This window comes from Leucoraja erinacea, chromosome 28 (genome assembly GCF_028641065.1).
Source record: "Leucoraja erinacea ecotype New England chromosome 28, Leri_hhj_1, whole genome shotgun sequence".
In the NCBI taxonomy this organism is placed as follows: Eukaryota; Metazoa; Chordata; class Chondrichthyes; order Rajiformes; family Rajidae; genus Leucoraja; species Leucoraja erinaceus.
Window position 1 is genome coordinate 32,433,473 of NC_073404.1, and position 15,878 is coordinate 32,449,350.

Sequence of the window (15,878 nt, forward strand, 5' to 3'; positions counted from 1 at the left end):
GGATATTGAGCGTCTGGATTCGGCGTGGCAGTGAATCAATGGAAGAAAGTAAAATGATCCATTCCGATTGGACATCTGCGAGCATCGGCCATTCCGATTGGACATCTGCGAGTATTGGGCACGAATCAAAAGGCAGAAAGGCAGCCAGTCGTCAGGCACAGAGTTTTATAGATATATAGATGACATTAAAGCATGTCATCATTGCCACGTTACTTTTGCCTAAACAGGGTGGTGATCCAACATTTTTGTTTGAAGCGGAGATATTGATGGCACGTCTGATGCCTTCAATTTTATCAGTATAAAAGAATGCAAACTCATTGCATTTCTGCGTGGAATGGAGTTCAGGTGGTATTTGTGTTGGGGGGGTTGGTCAGTCTGTCAACAGTTGCAAATAGGGTTTTTGCCTTATTAGTGTTGTTGTTAATGATATTGAAGAAAAATGTTTCTCTAGCACTTTTTAAGTCTAAATTGTAGGCACGGAGGCTCTCTTTATAGATGTCATGGTGAATATGAAGTTTTGTTTTCCGCCAGATGCGTTCAGCTTTCCGGCATTCTCTTTTCTGGGCTGTTACAAAAGCAGCTTTTCTCCAGGGTGCCTTTTGCTTACCAGAAATCGTTTTAACCGTAACAGGTGCAATGACATCTATAACTTTCACAATTTTGGAATTAAAGTTATCTACAAGATCATCAGCAGAACTTGGGTTTAGAGGTGGTAACAAGGAGATGGCATTTTTAATGAGCACATTAGAATGTTCATTTATATACCCTTTTTTGGTAGTATTTGATTTTGGCTGTATGTCGGGAATAAAAGATATATTAAAGAAAACACAGAAGTGGTCAGACAATGAAGGATCAGTCACGAAAATATCAGAAACATTGAGACCCTTTGTGATAATCAAGTCCAGAGTGTGCCCCTTACAATGAGTAGCCTCTTTCACATGTTGAGACAGTTCAAATGTGTCTAAAATAGTAAAACATTCTTTTGCACCCTTGTCATTCAAATCATCAGTATGAAAATTAAAATCACGAGTTATAACTAGACAGTCAAAGTCAGTGGAGATGCTAGACAATAATTCTGTAAAGTCATCGAAAAAATTTGCATAATATTTAGGCGGCCTGTAAATAATTAATAGGAGAACTCTGGAGGAACATTTCAATACAGCACTAACGTATTTGAATGATGGAAAATCTCCAAGTGACATCTGTTTTTAAATATAGCAGCAACCCCTCCACCTCTTCTTCCAGATCTACATACATCAAAAAAGTTATAGTTGGGAGGAGCTGTCTCGATCAGAATGGTTGCACTGTTATTTTGTTCTAGCCATGTTTCAGTTAAAAACATAAAATCCAGTTTAGAGGTGGTAATAAAATTGTTGACTAAAAATGATTTGTTATTAAGAGACCTAACATTAAGCAGACCCATCCTGATCGTATTATTGATAGGCTTTATGGTTGGTTTTGGAGGTAATAGGTATTAGATTTGTTAGGTTAGCAGTGTGTCTAAGTTTCCCTTTGTTTACTCTCTTAGTAGTCACAACAGGAATACAGAAGGTGCCATAGTTTGACGTAGGCGACCTTGGGTTCAGCTGATTATGCGGAACTTCCTTCGTAATGTGTCTACGGCTGAACCCTTTCTTGTCTCAGTAATATTCAGGACTGCTATCAATACGGGGGGGGGGGGGGCTGTGGCGCCCTCCGCTTGGTTGTTATCTCCCTGCGGCCATGACGTGGCGATGGTACTGATATGGGGCGTGGGCTGGGCATCATAGACACAGATGCAAGTTTAATGCCACATTTTCCCCGTTTCTTCAATTCATATGGAAAATCATAATGGGAGGAAACAGTGGAGCTGGTGTTGTTACGGCTATGGGAGAGATGAGGGTGGAGGTCATCGTCGATGGGGGAGTGCAGAGGAGGGTGGTGGCCGTTCCTCTCCAAGCCAGCATCAGCGGTGGGGGATGGTAGGGCGCGTCGATGGGGATGGGTGGGTGTTCCACTTTGTTTCCAAATACTACTATTTTTAAACTTGTTTTCGATTCTTCTTGTTGGCCTTGTTCTTATCTTCGTTATTTTATCCTCGTCGCCAATTGTTCTGTGTTCGGATGCTTTGAACAGTCTTGCAGTAACAACAGTAAGGTGTTACATTTTGGGACTGGTGTTCAAGGACACCCAGGTCTCGTTGCACCTCCCCTTTTCCTAATCCCATTCAGACAATGTGTAGGAAAGAACTGCAAATGCTGTTTTAAACTGATTTAGAACAGATTTAAACCAGCATCTGCATTTGTTTCCTACACAAAGAAATGCAGATGTTGGTTTAAATCAAAGGTAGACACAAAATTCTGGAGTAACTCAGCGGGACAGGCAGCATCTCTGGAAAAGAATGGGTGACGTTTCGGGTCGAGACCCTTCTTCAGACTGAATCCAGCACTTTGTGTCTACCTACCACAGATAATAATCTGTCTTCTTGTGTTCTTGCCACCCAAGTGGACCCATTAATTCCAGCTCTTTGCTTCCTGGCTGCCAACCAGTTCTCTTGTTCTCATCCTTTAGGGAACGTGGGTTCGCCCCCCTTCCATAATAGATGAGGCTCTCACTTGGGTCTCCTCGATATCCCACAGCTCCACTCTTGCACCCCCTCCCCCCATTCATAATATGGACAGAATCCCCCTTGTCCTCACCTTCCACTCCATCAGCCTACTGGCCACATTTTCCCATCTCCATCCCTTTCTGCTTTCCGCAGAGACCGCTCCCTCCACAACTCCCTGGTCAACTCGTCCCTTCCCACCCAAACCACCTCCTCTCCAGATACTTTCCCCTGCAACTGCAGGAGATGCAACACTTGCCCCTTTACCCCCACCCTCGACTTCATCCAAGGACCCTGACAGTCTTTTCAGGTGATGCAGAGGTTCACTTGCATCTCCTCCAACCTCATCTGCTGTATCCGCTATTCCAGGTGTCAACTCCTGGATGTTGGCGAGACCAAGCGCAGGCTAGGCAATCGTTTCGCTGAATACCTCCGCTGAGTCCGCCTTAAGCCCGTCCCACTTTCCCGAGTTTCTCACGAATTCTCCCGCGTTTTCACCTCGATTCAAACTCGGAGATGCCAGCCGTGGGTACTGGGGCTATTTTTTACTCGTGGACATTTTTCAACATGCTGAAAAACGTTACAACTTACCCGATGCCCGGAGTACCTAAGGTTGGCATTAGGAGCCGCTATAAAATAAGCACGGACTGCTACGGCCTCTTACGGACATTCTCTGAGTTTGAATCAAGGGGAAAACTCGGGAGAATTTGTGAGTAACTCGGTAAAGTGGGACAGGGGCTGTAAACTACCTGATCTCCTGGTTGCTCAGCACTTTAACCCCCCTTACCATTCCCAATCTGACCTTTCTGTCATTTGGAGGAACAGCACCTCATATTTTGCTTGGGAAGCTTACACCCCAGCGATATGAACATTGAACTGCAAATAGACCTTTCTTTCCCTCTCTCCCCATCCCCTCCCGAGTTCTCTATCCATGTGAATACCCTACCCCCAATACCACATGCTCTCCTTTTGCACACTAATCTCTTGTGTGGGACCTTGTCAAAGGCTTTTTGAAAGTCCAGATACACCACATTCACAGGCTCTCGTTTATCCATTCTACTTGTGACATCCTCAAAAGATTACAGAAGATTAGTCAAGCATGATTTCCCTTTCTTAAATCCATGCTGACTTTGACCGATCCTGTCACTGCTTTCCAAATGCGCTGCTATTAAATCTTTAATAATCGACTGAAGCATCTTCACCACCACCAATGTCAGGCTAACTGGTCTATAATTCCCCGTTTTCTCTCCCCCTCCTTTCTTAAAAAATGGGGTTACATTAACTACCCTCCAGGCCACAGGAACTGATCCAGAGTCAAGAGAATATGGAAAATGAACACCAATGCATCCACAATTTCTATGGCCACCCCCTGTACCTCCTTGGGCTGCAGACCATCAAGCCCAGGGGATTTATCTGCCTTCAATCCCAACAGTTCACCAAACACCATTTCTTGACTAATGTGGATTCCCTTCAGTTCATCCATCCCACCAGATCCTCGTCCCCTAGTATTTCAGTGAGATTGTGTCTTCCTTAGTCATAACCAAAGTACTTGTTTAACTACTCTGCAATTTCCTTGTTTCCCCATTATAAATTCACCTGTTTCTGACTGTAAGGGACCTACATTTGTCTTCATATATTTTCCTCTTCACATATCTAAAGAAGCTTTTACAGTCAGTTTTTATATTCCTCGTAACCTTTCTTTCGTGCTCTATTTTCCCCTTCTGAATTAACCCCTTTGTCCTCTGTTGAATTCTAAATTTCTCCCAGTCCTCAAGTTTGCTGCTTCCTCTGGCCAAATTATATGCCTCTTCCTTGGATTTACCACTGATCCGAATTTTCCTCGTTAGCCACGGTTGAGCCGCCTTCCCCATTTTATTTTTACGCCAGATAGAGATAATCAATTGTTGTAATTCATCCATGCGATTTTTAAATCTTTGCCATTGCATCTCCACCGTCAACCCTATAAGTATCATTTGCCAGCCTATCCTAGCCAATTCCCGTCTCATACCATCAAATTCTCCTTTTTTTAAGTTCAGGACCCTCGACTGAATTAACCGTGTCACTCTCCATCATAATGCAGAATTCCACCATATTATGGTCACTGTTGCCCAAGGGGCCTTGCACAACAAGACTGCTAACTATTCCTTCCTCATTACACAACCTGCCCTCTTGTTGGTTCCTTCACATATCGGCTTAGAAAACCATCCCATAAACATTCCAGAAAATCCTCCTCCTCAGCATTGTTACCAATTTGGTTATCCCAATCTATATGTAGATTAAAGTCACCCATGATAACTGCTGTACCTTTGTCACACGCATCCCTAATTTCCTGCTTGATGCTATCCCAAACCGCCCTACTGCTGTTTGGTGGTCTGTACACAACTCCATCAAGTGTTTTCTGCCATTGGCTATTTCGCAGTTCTATCCATACAGATTCTACAGCATCCAAGCTAACGTCTCTCCTTACTATTGCATTAATCCCCTCTTGGTAGGCAATGCCACCCTACTTCCACTTCCTTTCTGTCGATCCTTCCTCAATATTGAATTCTCCTGCATATTTAGCTCCCAGCCTTGGTCACCCTGGAGCCATGTCTCCGTAATCCCAACTATATCATATCCATTAACAACATTAACAATAGACAAGTGTTGAAAAAGGCTTTTTGCTTGTTGGCCTTCAGCAGTCAGGGAATTGAGTGTAGGTGACAGAAGAAATTGCAAACACCCTTCTTCAAATTGATAGAAGTTACAGCGTTGTTACATTTGTACAAGCTGCATTTGGAGTATTGTGGAGACACAAAGAACTGCAGATGCTGGTTTACAAAACAAAGTGCCAGAGTGATTCAATGGGTCAGGCCATTTCACTATACCCCGTGCTAAACTAATCTACCTTGCACTAAATGTTATTCCCATGTCATGTATCTATACACTGTATATGGCTCGATTGTAATCACTCATTATCTTTCTGCTGACTGGATAGCATGTAACAAAAGCTTTTCACTATACCCCGGTACATGTAACAATAAACTAAACTGAACTTCTTCAGACTCAGCAGATGCATTTACCTATTCTATCAATGGTAGAATAGAAGTAGTTTAGAAAAATGATAGGCAACTCATTGAAACATATAAATTCTGACAAGTCTTAGCAGACTGCATTCGGGAAGCACATGAAGAACTGGGGGCCATTGTCTGAAGATGTCTGTAAAGATATTTATGATGATGATCTATTTAGGATGCCATACATTAGGCTGCGGAAGCAAAGTTGCTGAATACGTTTAATGTTTGATTGTCTTCTAGACAAAAGTTATCAGGGAATATCTGATGAGAACTGGAATATGGCATTGAGTTACAGACCAGCCAAGATTAGTCAGAACACCACAGCATTATGAATGGGGCCCAATAGTCTACTGGCCAGATGTCTATGTTTCTAACTGAACCAGAACAGGTTTGTGCTGTGATGCAATATGATCATAACAGATGAAAAGAAAAGTACCGCATAGATATGTAAATCAGTAATACTGGCACTGGGAGTCTTCTATTTTAAGTAAGCACAACATACTTGTCTGAAGAAGGGTTTTGGCCCGAAATGTTGCCTATTTCCTTCGCTCCATAGATGTTGCTGCACCCGCTGAGTTTCTCCAGCACTTTGGTCTACCTAAGCACAACTTACCTTTGACTTCTTTTTTGCTCCTTTTCCTCTCTTCTGATCCATTAATCGCAAGTTTCCTTTTTCCTGGGGATGTGGAGGTGCAGATATCTTCACGCACTCTTGCAGAAGGTGCTCTCTGCTCCCTGATCTTCAATATGTCCCCCACTGGTTTGTTAATTTTTGTAGGCCGATTCGTGAAAAAGTCAAGTTCTGTAGGGTTTTCATTCAAGATGGTATTGATTGATTTTGTCTGGAAGTGTGAACAAGAGACAAGATTTATGCAAATGCACAAATATCTTTATTATCTGTACCTCTCTCCTGATCCGCTGAATATTTCCACCACTTTCCGCTTGAGATTATGGTTTTCAGAATCCAGCCATTTGACTTTAATAGTCCAATCACAGTAACAGGGCATTCGGTCCAACTTTTTCATGACAACCAAGTTGCCCCATTTACACAAGGCCCACTTGCCCGCATAGGTATATAGGCTTTCTTACCTATATACCCATCTAAATGTCTTTCAACTGTTATTACAGTACCAGAGATACAGCTGGATATAGATCAGCTGCAGAAATGTGTCTAGAAATAGAAGATAAGCGAGTGTGAGGTTATTGCACTTTGGAATGTTGGAATGGGGGAGTATGCAGTTAATGGCAAGACACTGAGCAGCATTGATGTGCAGGGAATCTTTGAGTCCAAATTCATATCTCACTGAAGGTGGCAGAACAGGTTGATAGGGTGGTGAAGAAGGCACATTGTGTGCTTGCCTTCATTGCTTGGGGCATCGAGTACAAGAATCTGGAAATCATCATGCAGCTCTGTAAGACTTTGGTTAAGCCACATTCGGAGCAAATGCATGCAGTCTGGTCACCCAATTACAGGAAGGATGTGAAGGCTTTGGAGAGCGTGCAGAGGTTGACCCGAATGCTACATGGATTAGAGGGTTTCAGCAACAAGATGAGGTTGAATAGACTTGGATTGTTTTCTCTGGAACGTCAGAGGTTGAGGAAAGTCGACAGAAGTATATAAAATTATGAGGCATAGATATAGTCCGAGCCTTTTTCCCCCCCAGGGTGGAAATATCCAACCCTAGAGAGCTAATAAGGTGAGTGGGGGAAAAAGGTTAATGGAGATTACATGCTAAGTTTTTTTCACCCACACAGAGTGGTGGGAGCTGGAACACATTGCCAGGGGTGGTGGTGGAGACAGATGCAATAGTGGCATTTCAGAGGCTTTCAGATACACATATGGAAGGAATAGTTGCCGAGAGAGGGGAATCAAGAGCCAGAGGACTTTGGTTTGTGAGGGGGGGAAAGATTTAATAGGAACTGGAGGGGTAATCTTTTCACGCAAAAGGTGGCGAGTCTATGGGACAAGCTGCTGGAAGAGGTGGTTGAGGAAGGGACTATCACACCATTTAAGAAACATTTAGACAGGTGCATGATAGGACAGGTTGAAAAGGATATGGGCCAAATTCAGGCAGGTGGGACTAGTGTAGGTGGGACATGTTGGTTGGTATGTGCAAGTTGAGACAAAGGGCCTGCTTCATGACTGTACAATCAATTAGGTCACTTTAACTTGGCATCGTGTACGACATACAGTGTGGGCCAAAGGACCCACTCCTGTGCTGTACTGTTCTACATTCTTTGTATGAAGACATTTCTTATCTAATTCCTCACAGCCAAATCCTATTCTGAGACAGACACAAGAACCTGGAGTAACTTAGCAGGGCAGGCAGCATCTCTGGAGAGACGGAATGGGTGACATTTCGAGTCGAGACCCTACTTCAGGTTGTTTAGGGGTAAGGGAAGCGAGAGATATAGACATTGATATAGAGAGATAAAGAACAATGAATGAAAGATATGTAAAAAATTAACGATGATAAAGGAAACAGGCCATTGTTAGCTGTTTGTTGGGTGAAAACGGGAAGCTAATGCGACTTGGTTGGGGAGGGATAGAGAGGGAATGCATTTGAAGTTAGAGAAATCAATTCCATACATGGCTATAAGCTGCCCAAGTGAAATATGAGGTGCTGTTCCTCCAATTTGCATTTAGCCTCACTCCGACAATGGTGGAGACCTAGGACAGAAAGGTCTGTGTGGGAATGAGAAGGAGAAATACAATGTTTAGCAACTGGAAGATCAGGTAGGTTCATGTGGGCTGAACGAAGGTGTTCAGTGAAACGATCGCCCAGTCTACGTTTGGTCTCGCCGATGTACAAGAGTTTACATCCTGAACAACAGATAGATTAGATGAGGTTGGAGGAGGTGCAAGTGAACCTCTGCCTAACCTGAAAGGACTGTCGGGGTCCCTGGACAGAGTTGAGGAAGGAGGTATAGGGAAAGGTGTTGCATCTACTGCGGTTGCAGGGGAAGGTAACTGGGGAAGGGGTGGTTTGGGTGGGATGTTAACCAACAGACCCGTTTCCTTTGTCATTGTTACTTTTTTTACATATCTTTCATTCATTGCTCTTTATCTCTCTTCATCAGTGTCTATATCTCTCGCTTCCCTTAACCCTAAACAGCCTGAAGAAGGGTCTCGAGCTGAAACATCACCCATTCCATCTCTCCAGAGATGCTGCCTGTCCTGCTGAGTTACTGCAGCTTTTAATGTCTATCTTCAGTTTAAACCAGCTTCTGCAGTTCCTTCTTAAGGGCCTGTCCCACTTTCCCGAGTTATTCACGAATTCTCCCGAGTTTTCAAACTCGCAGAATGTTTGTAACGATGTCCGTAGGAGGCCGTGGATATATCGTAGCGGCTCGTTATGCCAGCTGTAGGGACACGGGACTATTTTTTTACTCCTGGCCTTTTTTCATCAGGCTGAAAAAAACCTCCCGACTTACCTGATCCCCGAGTACCTACGGCATAACGAGCCGCTACGATATATCCACGGACTCGTTACGAACATTCTGCGAGTTTGAAAACACGGGAGAATTCGTGAATAACTCGGGAAAGTGGGACAGCCCCTTTACACTACTCCTATTCTGAGGTTGTGATTCTGGGTTCCAGACCAGGGAAACGTTCTCACAATGTCCTGTCTGCCAAACACTCCAACCATTTTGCAAAGTTCCAATGGCCACAGCCCCCGCCCCCAGTCCCTCAGTCCCCCTTGCCCCCTCACCCTCTCCCTCAGTCCTCCTCATCCCCCTCACCCTCGGTCCCCCTTGCCCCCCTCCCCCCCCCCCCCCTCAGTCCCCCTTGCCCCCTCAACTCTCCCCCTCCCCTTGCCCCCCTCTCCCCCTCCCTCGTCCCCCTTGCCCCCCTCACCCTCTCCCTCAGTCCCCCTCCCTCAGTCCCCCTTGCCCCCTCACACCTCTCCCCCTCCCCTCTCCCCCTTCTCCCCCCCCCCCACCCCCACCCCCTCTCACCTTCTCATCCCCCCCTCACCCCCTCAGTCCCCCCACCCCCCCTCCCCCCCTCCCCCATCACCTCGCGGCCGCCAAACCGTTTCCAGTCAAAAGCGGCGCCAGCGCCGAGCGCGCGGAACACGTCGGCCGCCTCCATCGCCACGGGGAACACGTGATGGACGCGTGGTGACGCAACACGCAGGGCGAGGCGTCGATCGCAAAGTTCAGCGCCTGCTCGGTAATTGACTGATGAACTCACATGACTGTAATTAAAGTGGCAGTCCATCCGCCAGAGGTGGCCAGACCGAAGATCATAGAGCAGAGATCTTTGGGCCAGACTGAACACTGATGATAAATATAATATTCTCATTCTACTTGCTTGGAAACGAGTCAAAAATCCCTGAAACATATATATTCAAAAAGACTCAGTCGATCCAAGTACTTCTATTCAAGGACTTAGTTTAATTCAGCTTATTGTCATGTGTATTGAGGTACAGTGAAAAGCTTTTGTTGCGATAAGCAGTCAGCGGAAAGATAAGATCGATACAAGATGCTGGGTAACTCAGCGGGACAGGCAGCATCTATGGAGCGAAGGAATAGGCGATGTTTCGGGTTGAGACCCTTCTTCAGACAGCAATCACAATAACTATCTTTTTCATCTTTCTGTGATCTGACTACAAAGGACATTTATTGTTATGTACACCCACTGGTGCACTGAAATTTGAGTTGCCATTTGCAGCACACCAATAATAAGACACAACATTAAAGAAGAATTTAACACCTTAATTAAACATAAAAACATCCCCCCACAATGGGTCCCACTGTGAGGGAAGGCACAAAGTTCAGTCCTAGATAGAAACATAGAAAATAGGTGCAGGAGTAGCTCATTCGGCCCTTTGAGCCTGCACCGCCATTCAACTCAGTATCCTGTACCTGCCTTCTCTCCATACCCCTGATCCCTTTAGTCACAAGGGCCACATCTAACTCCCTCTTAAATATAGCCAACAAACTGGCCTCAACTACCTTCTGTGGCAGGGAATACCACAGATTCACCACTCTCTGTGTGAAAATTGATTTTCTCATCTCGGTCCTAAAAGACTTCCCCCTTATCCTTAAACTGTGACCCTTTGTTCTGGACTTCCGCAACATCGGGAACAATCTTCCTGCATCGAGCCTGTCCAACCTATTAAGAATTTTGTAAGTTTCGATAAGATCCCCCCTCAATCTTCTAAATTCTAGTGAGTACAAGCCGAGTCTATCCAGTCTTTCTTCATATGAAAGTCCTGCCATCCCAGGAATCAGTCTGGTGAACCTTCTCTGTACTCCCTCTATGGCAAGAATGTCTTTCCTCAGATTAGGCGACCAAAACTGTACGCAATACTGCAGGTGTGGCCTCACCAAGACCCTGTACAACTGCAGTAGAACCTCCCTGTTCTTATACTCAAATCCTTTTGCTATGAATGCTAACATACCATTGGTTTCTTCACTACCTGCATGGCTACTTTCAATGACTGGTGTACCATCACACCGATGTCTCGTTGCATCTCCCCTTTTCCTAATCGGCCTCCATTCAGATAATAATCTACTTTCCTGTTTTTGCCACCAAAGTGGATAACCTCACATTTATCCACATTATACTGCATCTGCCATGCATTTGCCCACTCATCCAATCTATCCAAGTCACCTTGCAGCCTCCTAGCATCCTCCTCACAGCTAACACTGCCCCCCAGCTTCGTGTCATCCGCAAACGTGGAGATGTTGCATTCAATTCTCTCATCCAGATCATTAATATATATTGTAAATAGCTGGGGTCCTAGCACTGAGCCTTGTGGTACCCCACTAGTCACTGCCTGCCATTCTGAAAAGGACCCGTTTACTCCTACCCTTTGCTTTCTGTCTGCCAGCCAGTTCTCTATCCACATCAATACTGAACCCCCAATACCGTGTGCTTTAAGTTTGCATACTAATCTCTTATGTGGGACCTTGTCGAAAGCCTTCAGAATGTCCAGATATAACACATCCACTGGTTCTCCCTTATCCACTCTACTAGTTACATCCTCGAAAAATTCTATAAGATTCATCAGACATGATTTACCTTTCATAAATCCATGCTGACTATGTCCAATTATTTCACCAGTTTTTATCTATTCCTCTGTCTGCACTGCAGCTGGCTATTTGGCCTATAGTATCATCACATTAGACTGATTGCACCTTTTGTATTGTTGCTGCCCAGTTGACCGATTCCTGCTACACGTTCCCGCTTCTCCCTTACATCATTTCAATATTCGGTGCAAAAAACTAGCATCTGCAGTTCTTCGTTTCTACATTTTAATGTTCAATGTTGATCAGTTATAACTTTTATTGATTGATGCACAATGCAGGGAAAATGTAGAATATTGGGCCGAAGAAGACTGAGGTGCATTCTTACTGTGAACCCAGTGATTTGGAACAATTGGTCTGCTGTGGATTGGAGTAAGGATGTATAAAATTCCCCGATCTGATCGGCCTCCAATGTTTGGAGACCCTTGGAAAGGGTGCAGTCAAGATTTATGAGGATATTACCAAGAATTGTTGTTGAGGTTCCATTTACTTCATGAAGGCAGTGGCAATAATTAATTTGTCTCCTGGATAGCTGTCCAATTGTGTTTTAATTGGGGCACTCACTTTATGAAGACTGGTTTTCAGTTGATGACTAATTGTTATGATTAAGAAGACAGCAAGGAATTTAAAGTGGATCTACATTGTACTTGGTTGAGGAAAGTTAATGTGAACTAGTTGTTAACCACTTGTGTGAAATGGTTAATGTTAACTACCCTAATCAAAGCTTGTTTATTATGAATTCTTATGAAGGACTCTCAGGTGAAAGGAATCTGTCTTGAGGGCCTCTGGCCTTATAAAAAGGATATAAAGACCAGAAGGTGGCAGCAATGCAACATTGTGGATGCCGGCTGCCGTAAAACTCCAAAGAAGAAGAAGAAGAAGAAGAAGAGACTAGGACTGTGGAGTGAAGCCAGAAGGTGGCAGCAATGCAACATTGTGGATGCTGGCTGCCGTAAAACTCCAAAGAAGAAGAAGAAGAAGAAGAAAGGAATCTGTGTGGAGTGGTCATTCATTGAATTTTGGACTGGACAGACTGTTGTAGAGATATTTGTAAAGATATTTGGATACTCTTGCTCAAAAGACACAGAGTGCTGGAGTAACTCAGCGGGGGTCAGGCTGCATCTGTGCACCTGTGGAGAACATGGATAGGTGACATAGAAACTTAGAAAATAGGTGCATGAGGAGGCCATGTCCACGTGAAGAGTATGGCATTGGGCAACAAAGTTGGGAGAACACTTATGAAATTGAATGTGTGTATGATGGGGTAACTAGGGTGTTGTAGTGCTTATAAATTGCAAGTCAGTGCTGGAGCTACTCGATGGCTCCAGCAACATCGCTGGAGAATGCGGATTGGTAATTCTGGGTTGGGACTCTTCAGAGCCTTAACAATTTTAGTCTAAATGTATTGGACTACATTAATATCGGTCCAACCTGCAGGAGTCCTGACTGCAGAGCCATAATGTTCCTTGTTGGAGATGCATCTCCAGGCATTGTCCACATGTCCAAGTGTTTTTACCTTGAGGATTAGAATCTTCTGACCCAGGACTGTCCGACTCATTGAGTTACTCCCACACTTTGTCTAATTGTAGAGAAGGACGTTGGAACATTTCAAACATTAAAATGCTATGATAATTTGATTTTTCAGCATCGTCTTCCTGGAAGATAAGGTACATATTTCTAACCCTCTTCAGTTTAATGGGATAAATGTGTTCAATTATTGATGGGTTTTTCCAATTTTGTTTCTTCAACAACGAGGAGCTCGCAGTCTCCGGTAGAGACCGATATCGGGAAGCTCCAAAGAATGCAAAACGTTCGACTAGACCCAGAGTGAGCTGGGATTGAACCCCCCGATGCAGAATCCCCGATGCAGAATCCCCGACACGGACGGCCTGACCTCCGGCTACGGCAGTCAAGATCGTGCCATCAACAAAAGGCTCGAGGCCCCAGACCGCGGGAGACCAAAGAAGGGAAGAGTTTGAACTTTGTGTTCTGTTGCTTTTTTATTGATATGAGTGTCTGGTAAATGAAATTCGTTGTGTTGCAAAGTATACTTTTTTTGCAACACGAGCCACCCCATGCTTGAATCGGGAGTAAATACAGAGTGCTGGAGGAACTTGGTGGGTTTGACAACCTCTGAAGAAATGGACAGATGACTATTCGGGTCGGGAGCGCTCAGTCTGAAATACGGGGGAGAGCTGGAAATGAGGTGGGGGTTGGGCACTGCCTGACAGGTGATGGGTGAGGTACAGATGAGTGGGTGATGGGCAAATGGATGGAGTAAGTGCCAAAGGCTGAAGGTGGAAGTGATCAAACATGTTGGATAAGGACAAGAACTGAAATGTAAAACTAGGGTGAGGTGGGGTTGGAAGGTAAAAGGGAAATATGGACAAGGAGTTGAGAGTTGAGCATACTTCCCTTCATTAACTGAATAATAACTAAATAACCTAAATAACCATAACTAAATAACCATAACTAAATAACCATAACTAAATAACCATAACTAAATAACCATAACTAAATAACCATAACTAAATAACCATAACTAAATAACCATAACTAAATAACCATAACTAAATAACCATAACTAAATAACCATAACTAAATAACCATAACTAAATAACCATAACTAAATAACCATAACTAAATAACCATAACTAAATAACCATAACTAAATAACCATAACTAAATAATAACTGTATACAACTAAATAGTAATAACATCTAACTCGTCCTTTCCTGTACGCTCATTTCTCAAACGGGTCCATATTCCCTCTATCCCTTCCACCCAACTCTCCTAGTTTCATATTTCCGTTCTCTCCTTATTTGGCATGTTGTCCCTTTCACCTTGAGCCCTTGGCACTCACGCCATCCATATGCTCATCACGCCTCACATGTACCACCTATTTCCTTGCTGGCTTTGTCCTGCATGCCTCTGCCTCTTTTCACTCTCTTTCATCAGTCTGAGGAAGGTTGCTAACCTGAGGTGTCATCTGTCCATTCCAATTGCAGTCGGGCAGATTGTGCCTGAACTGCGGAATGCCTCCAGCACTTTGTCTTTGAACAGAGCCATGTTCCCCGGTTGTAGTTGGCTCCTGTTACAGGGAACGTATAGTTTAATATTTTTGACTGAAGCTCTGGTGGGGGTTGGGTTTTTCCAGGTATTTTTTAACCATCTGGACACCACTGAATGTTTGTTTATATCTAACGTTTAAATGTCCACGTGGAGAGTAAGACATCGGGCAACAATGTTGGGAGAACACTTGTGAAATGTAATGGGTATTTGATGTAACTGGGGTGTTGCTGTGCTTGTAGATTGTGTCGGTGCTGGAGCAACTCGCTGGGTGCAGCAACATCGCTGGAGAACATGGATTGGTAATTCCGGGTTGGGACTCTTCAGACCTTAATCTCTTAAGGTAGTCTAAATGTATTAGACTACCTTAATATTGGTCCAACCTGTGGGTGTCCTGACTGCAGAGACACAATGGTCCTGGTTGGAGATACAGCTCCAGGCATTGTCCACATGTCCACATGTTTTTACCTTGAGGACTAGAATCTTCTCACCCAGGACTGTCCGACACACTGAGTTACTTCAGCACTTTGTCTAATTGTAGAGAAGGATGTTGGAACATTTCAAACATTAAAATGTTATGTTAATTTGATTTTTCAGCATCAGGTCTACCTGGATTTGGTCTTTATGGATGTCATAGGAGATAAGGTACGTATTTCTAACCCTCTTCAGTTTAATGGGATAAATGTGTTCAATTATTGATGGCTTTTCCAAATTTGTTTCTTCAACATCGAGGAGCTCGCAGTCTCTGGTAGAGACCGATGTCGGGAAGCTCCAAAGAACGCAAAAGGTTCGACTAGACCCCGAGTGAGCTGGGATTCAACCTGGGATGAAGGACCCCCGACACGGACGGCCCGACCGCCGGCTACGGGAGTCAAGATCGTCCCATCAACGGAAGGCTCGAGGCCCCAGACCACGGGAGACCAAAGAAGGGAAGAGTTTGAACTTTGTGTTCTGTTGCTTTTTATTGGTATGAGTGTCTGGTAAATGAAATTCCTCGTGTTGCAAAGCATACTTTTTTTTTTTTGCAACACGAGCCACCCCATGTTTGAATCGTGAGTAAATACAGTGCTGGAGGAACTTGGTGGGTTTGACAACCTGTGAAGGATTGGACAGATGACTAATCGGGTCGG

At 44.2% G+C, this 15,878-nt stretch overlaps 1 protein-coding gene across 2 annotated transcripts in view; it reads right to left on the reverse strand.

Moving 5' to 3' along the window:
- The window catches only part of ddx52 (DEAD (Asp-Glu-Ala-Asp) box polypeptide 52), a 64,085-nt gene extending 54,274 nt beyond the window's left edge, over window positions 1-9,811 (reverse strand). The window contains exons 1-2 of one of the 2 annotated variants that reach the window (XM_055658219.1): window positions 9,662-9,811; window positions 6,254-6,482 (exon numbers count right to left, since the gene is read on the reverse strand). In XM_055658219.1, the coding sequence (XP_055514194.1) occupies window positions 6,254-6,482; window positions 9,662-9,736 (304 nt within the window). In that variant the 5' untranslated portion in view covers window positions 9,737-9,811. Of the gene's footprint in view, window positions 1-6,253; window positions 6,483-9,661 lie in introns of those variants that run through there. The other variant, XM_055658220.1, reaches the window with a different exon arrangement.
- Between the last annotated feature and the right edge of the window lie 6,067 nt (window positions 9,812-15,878).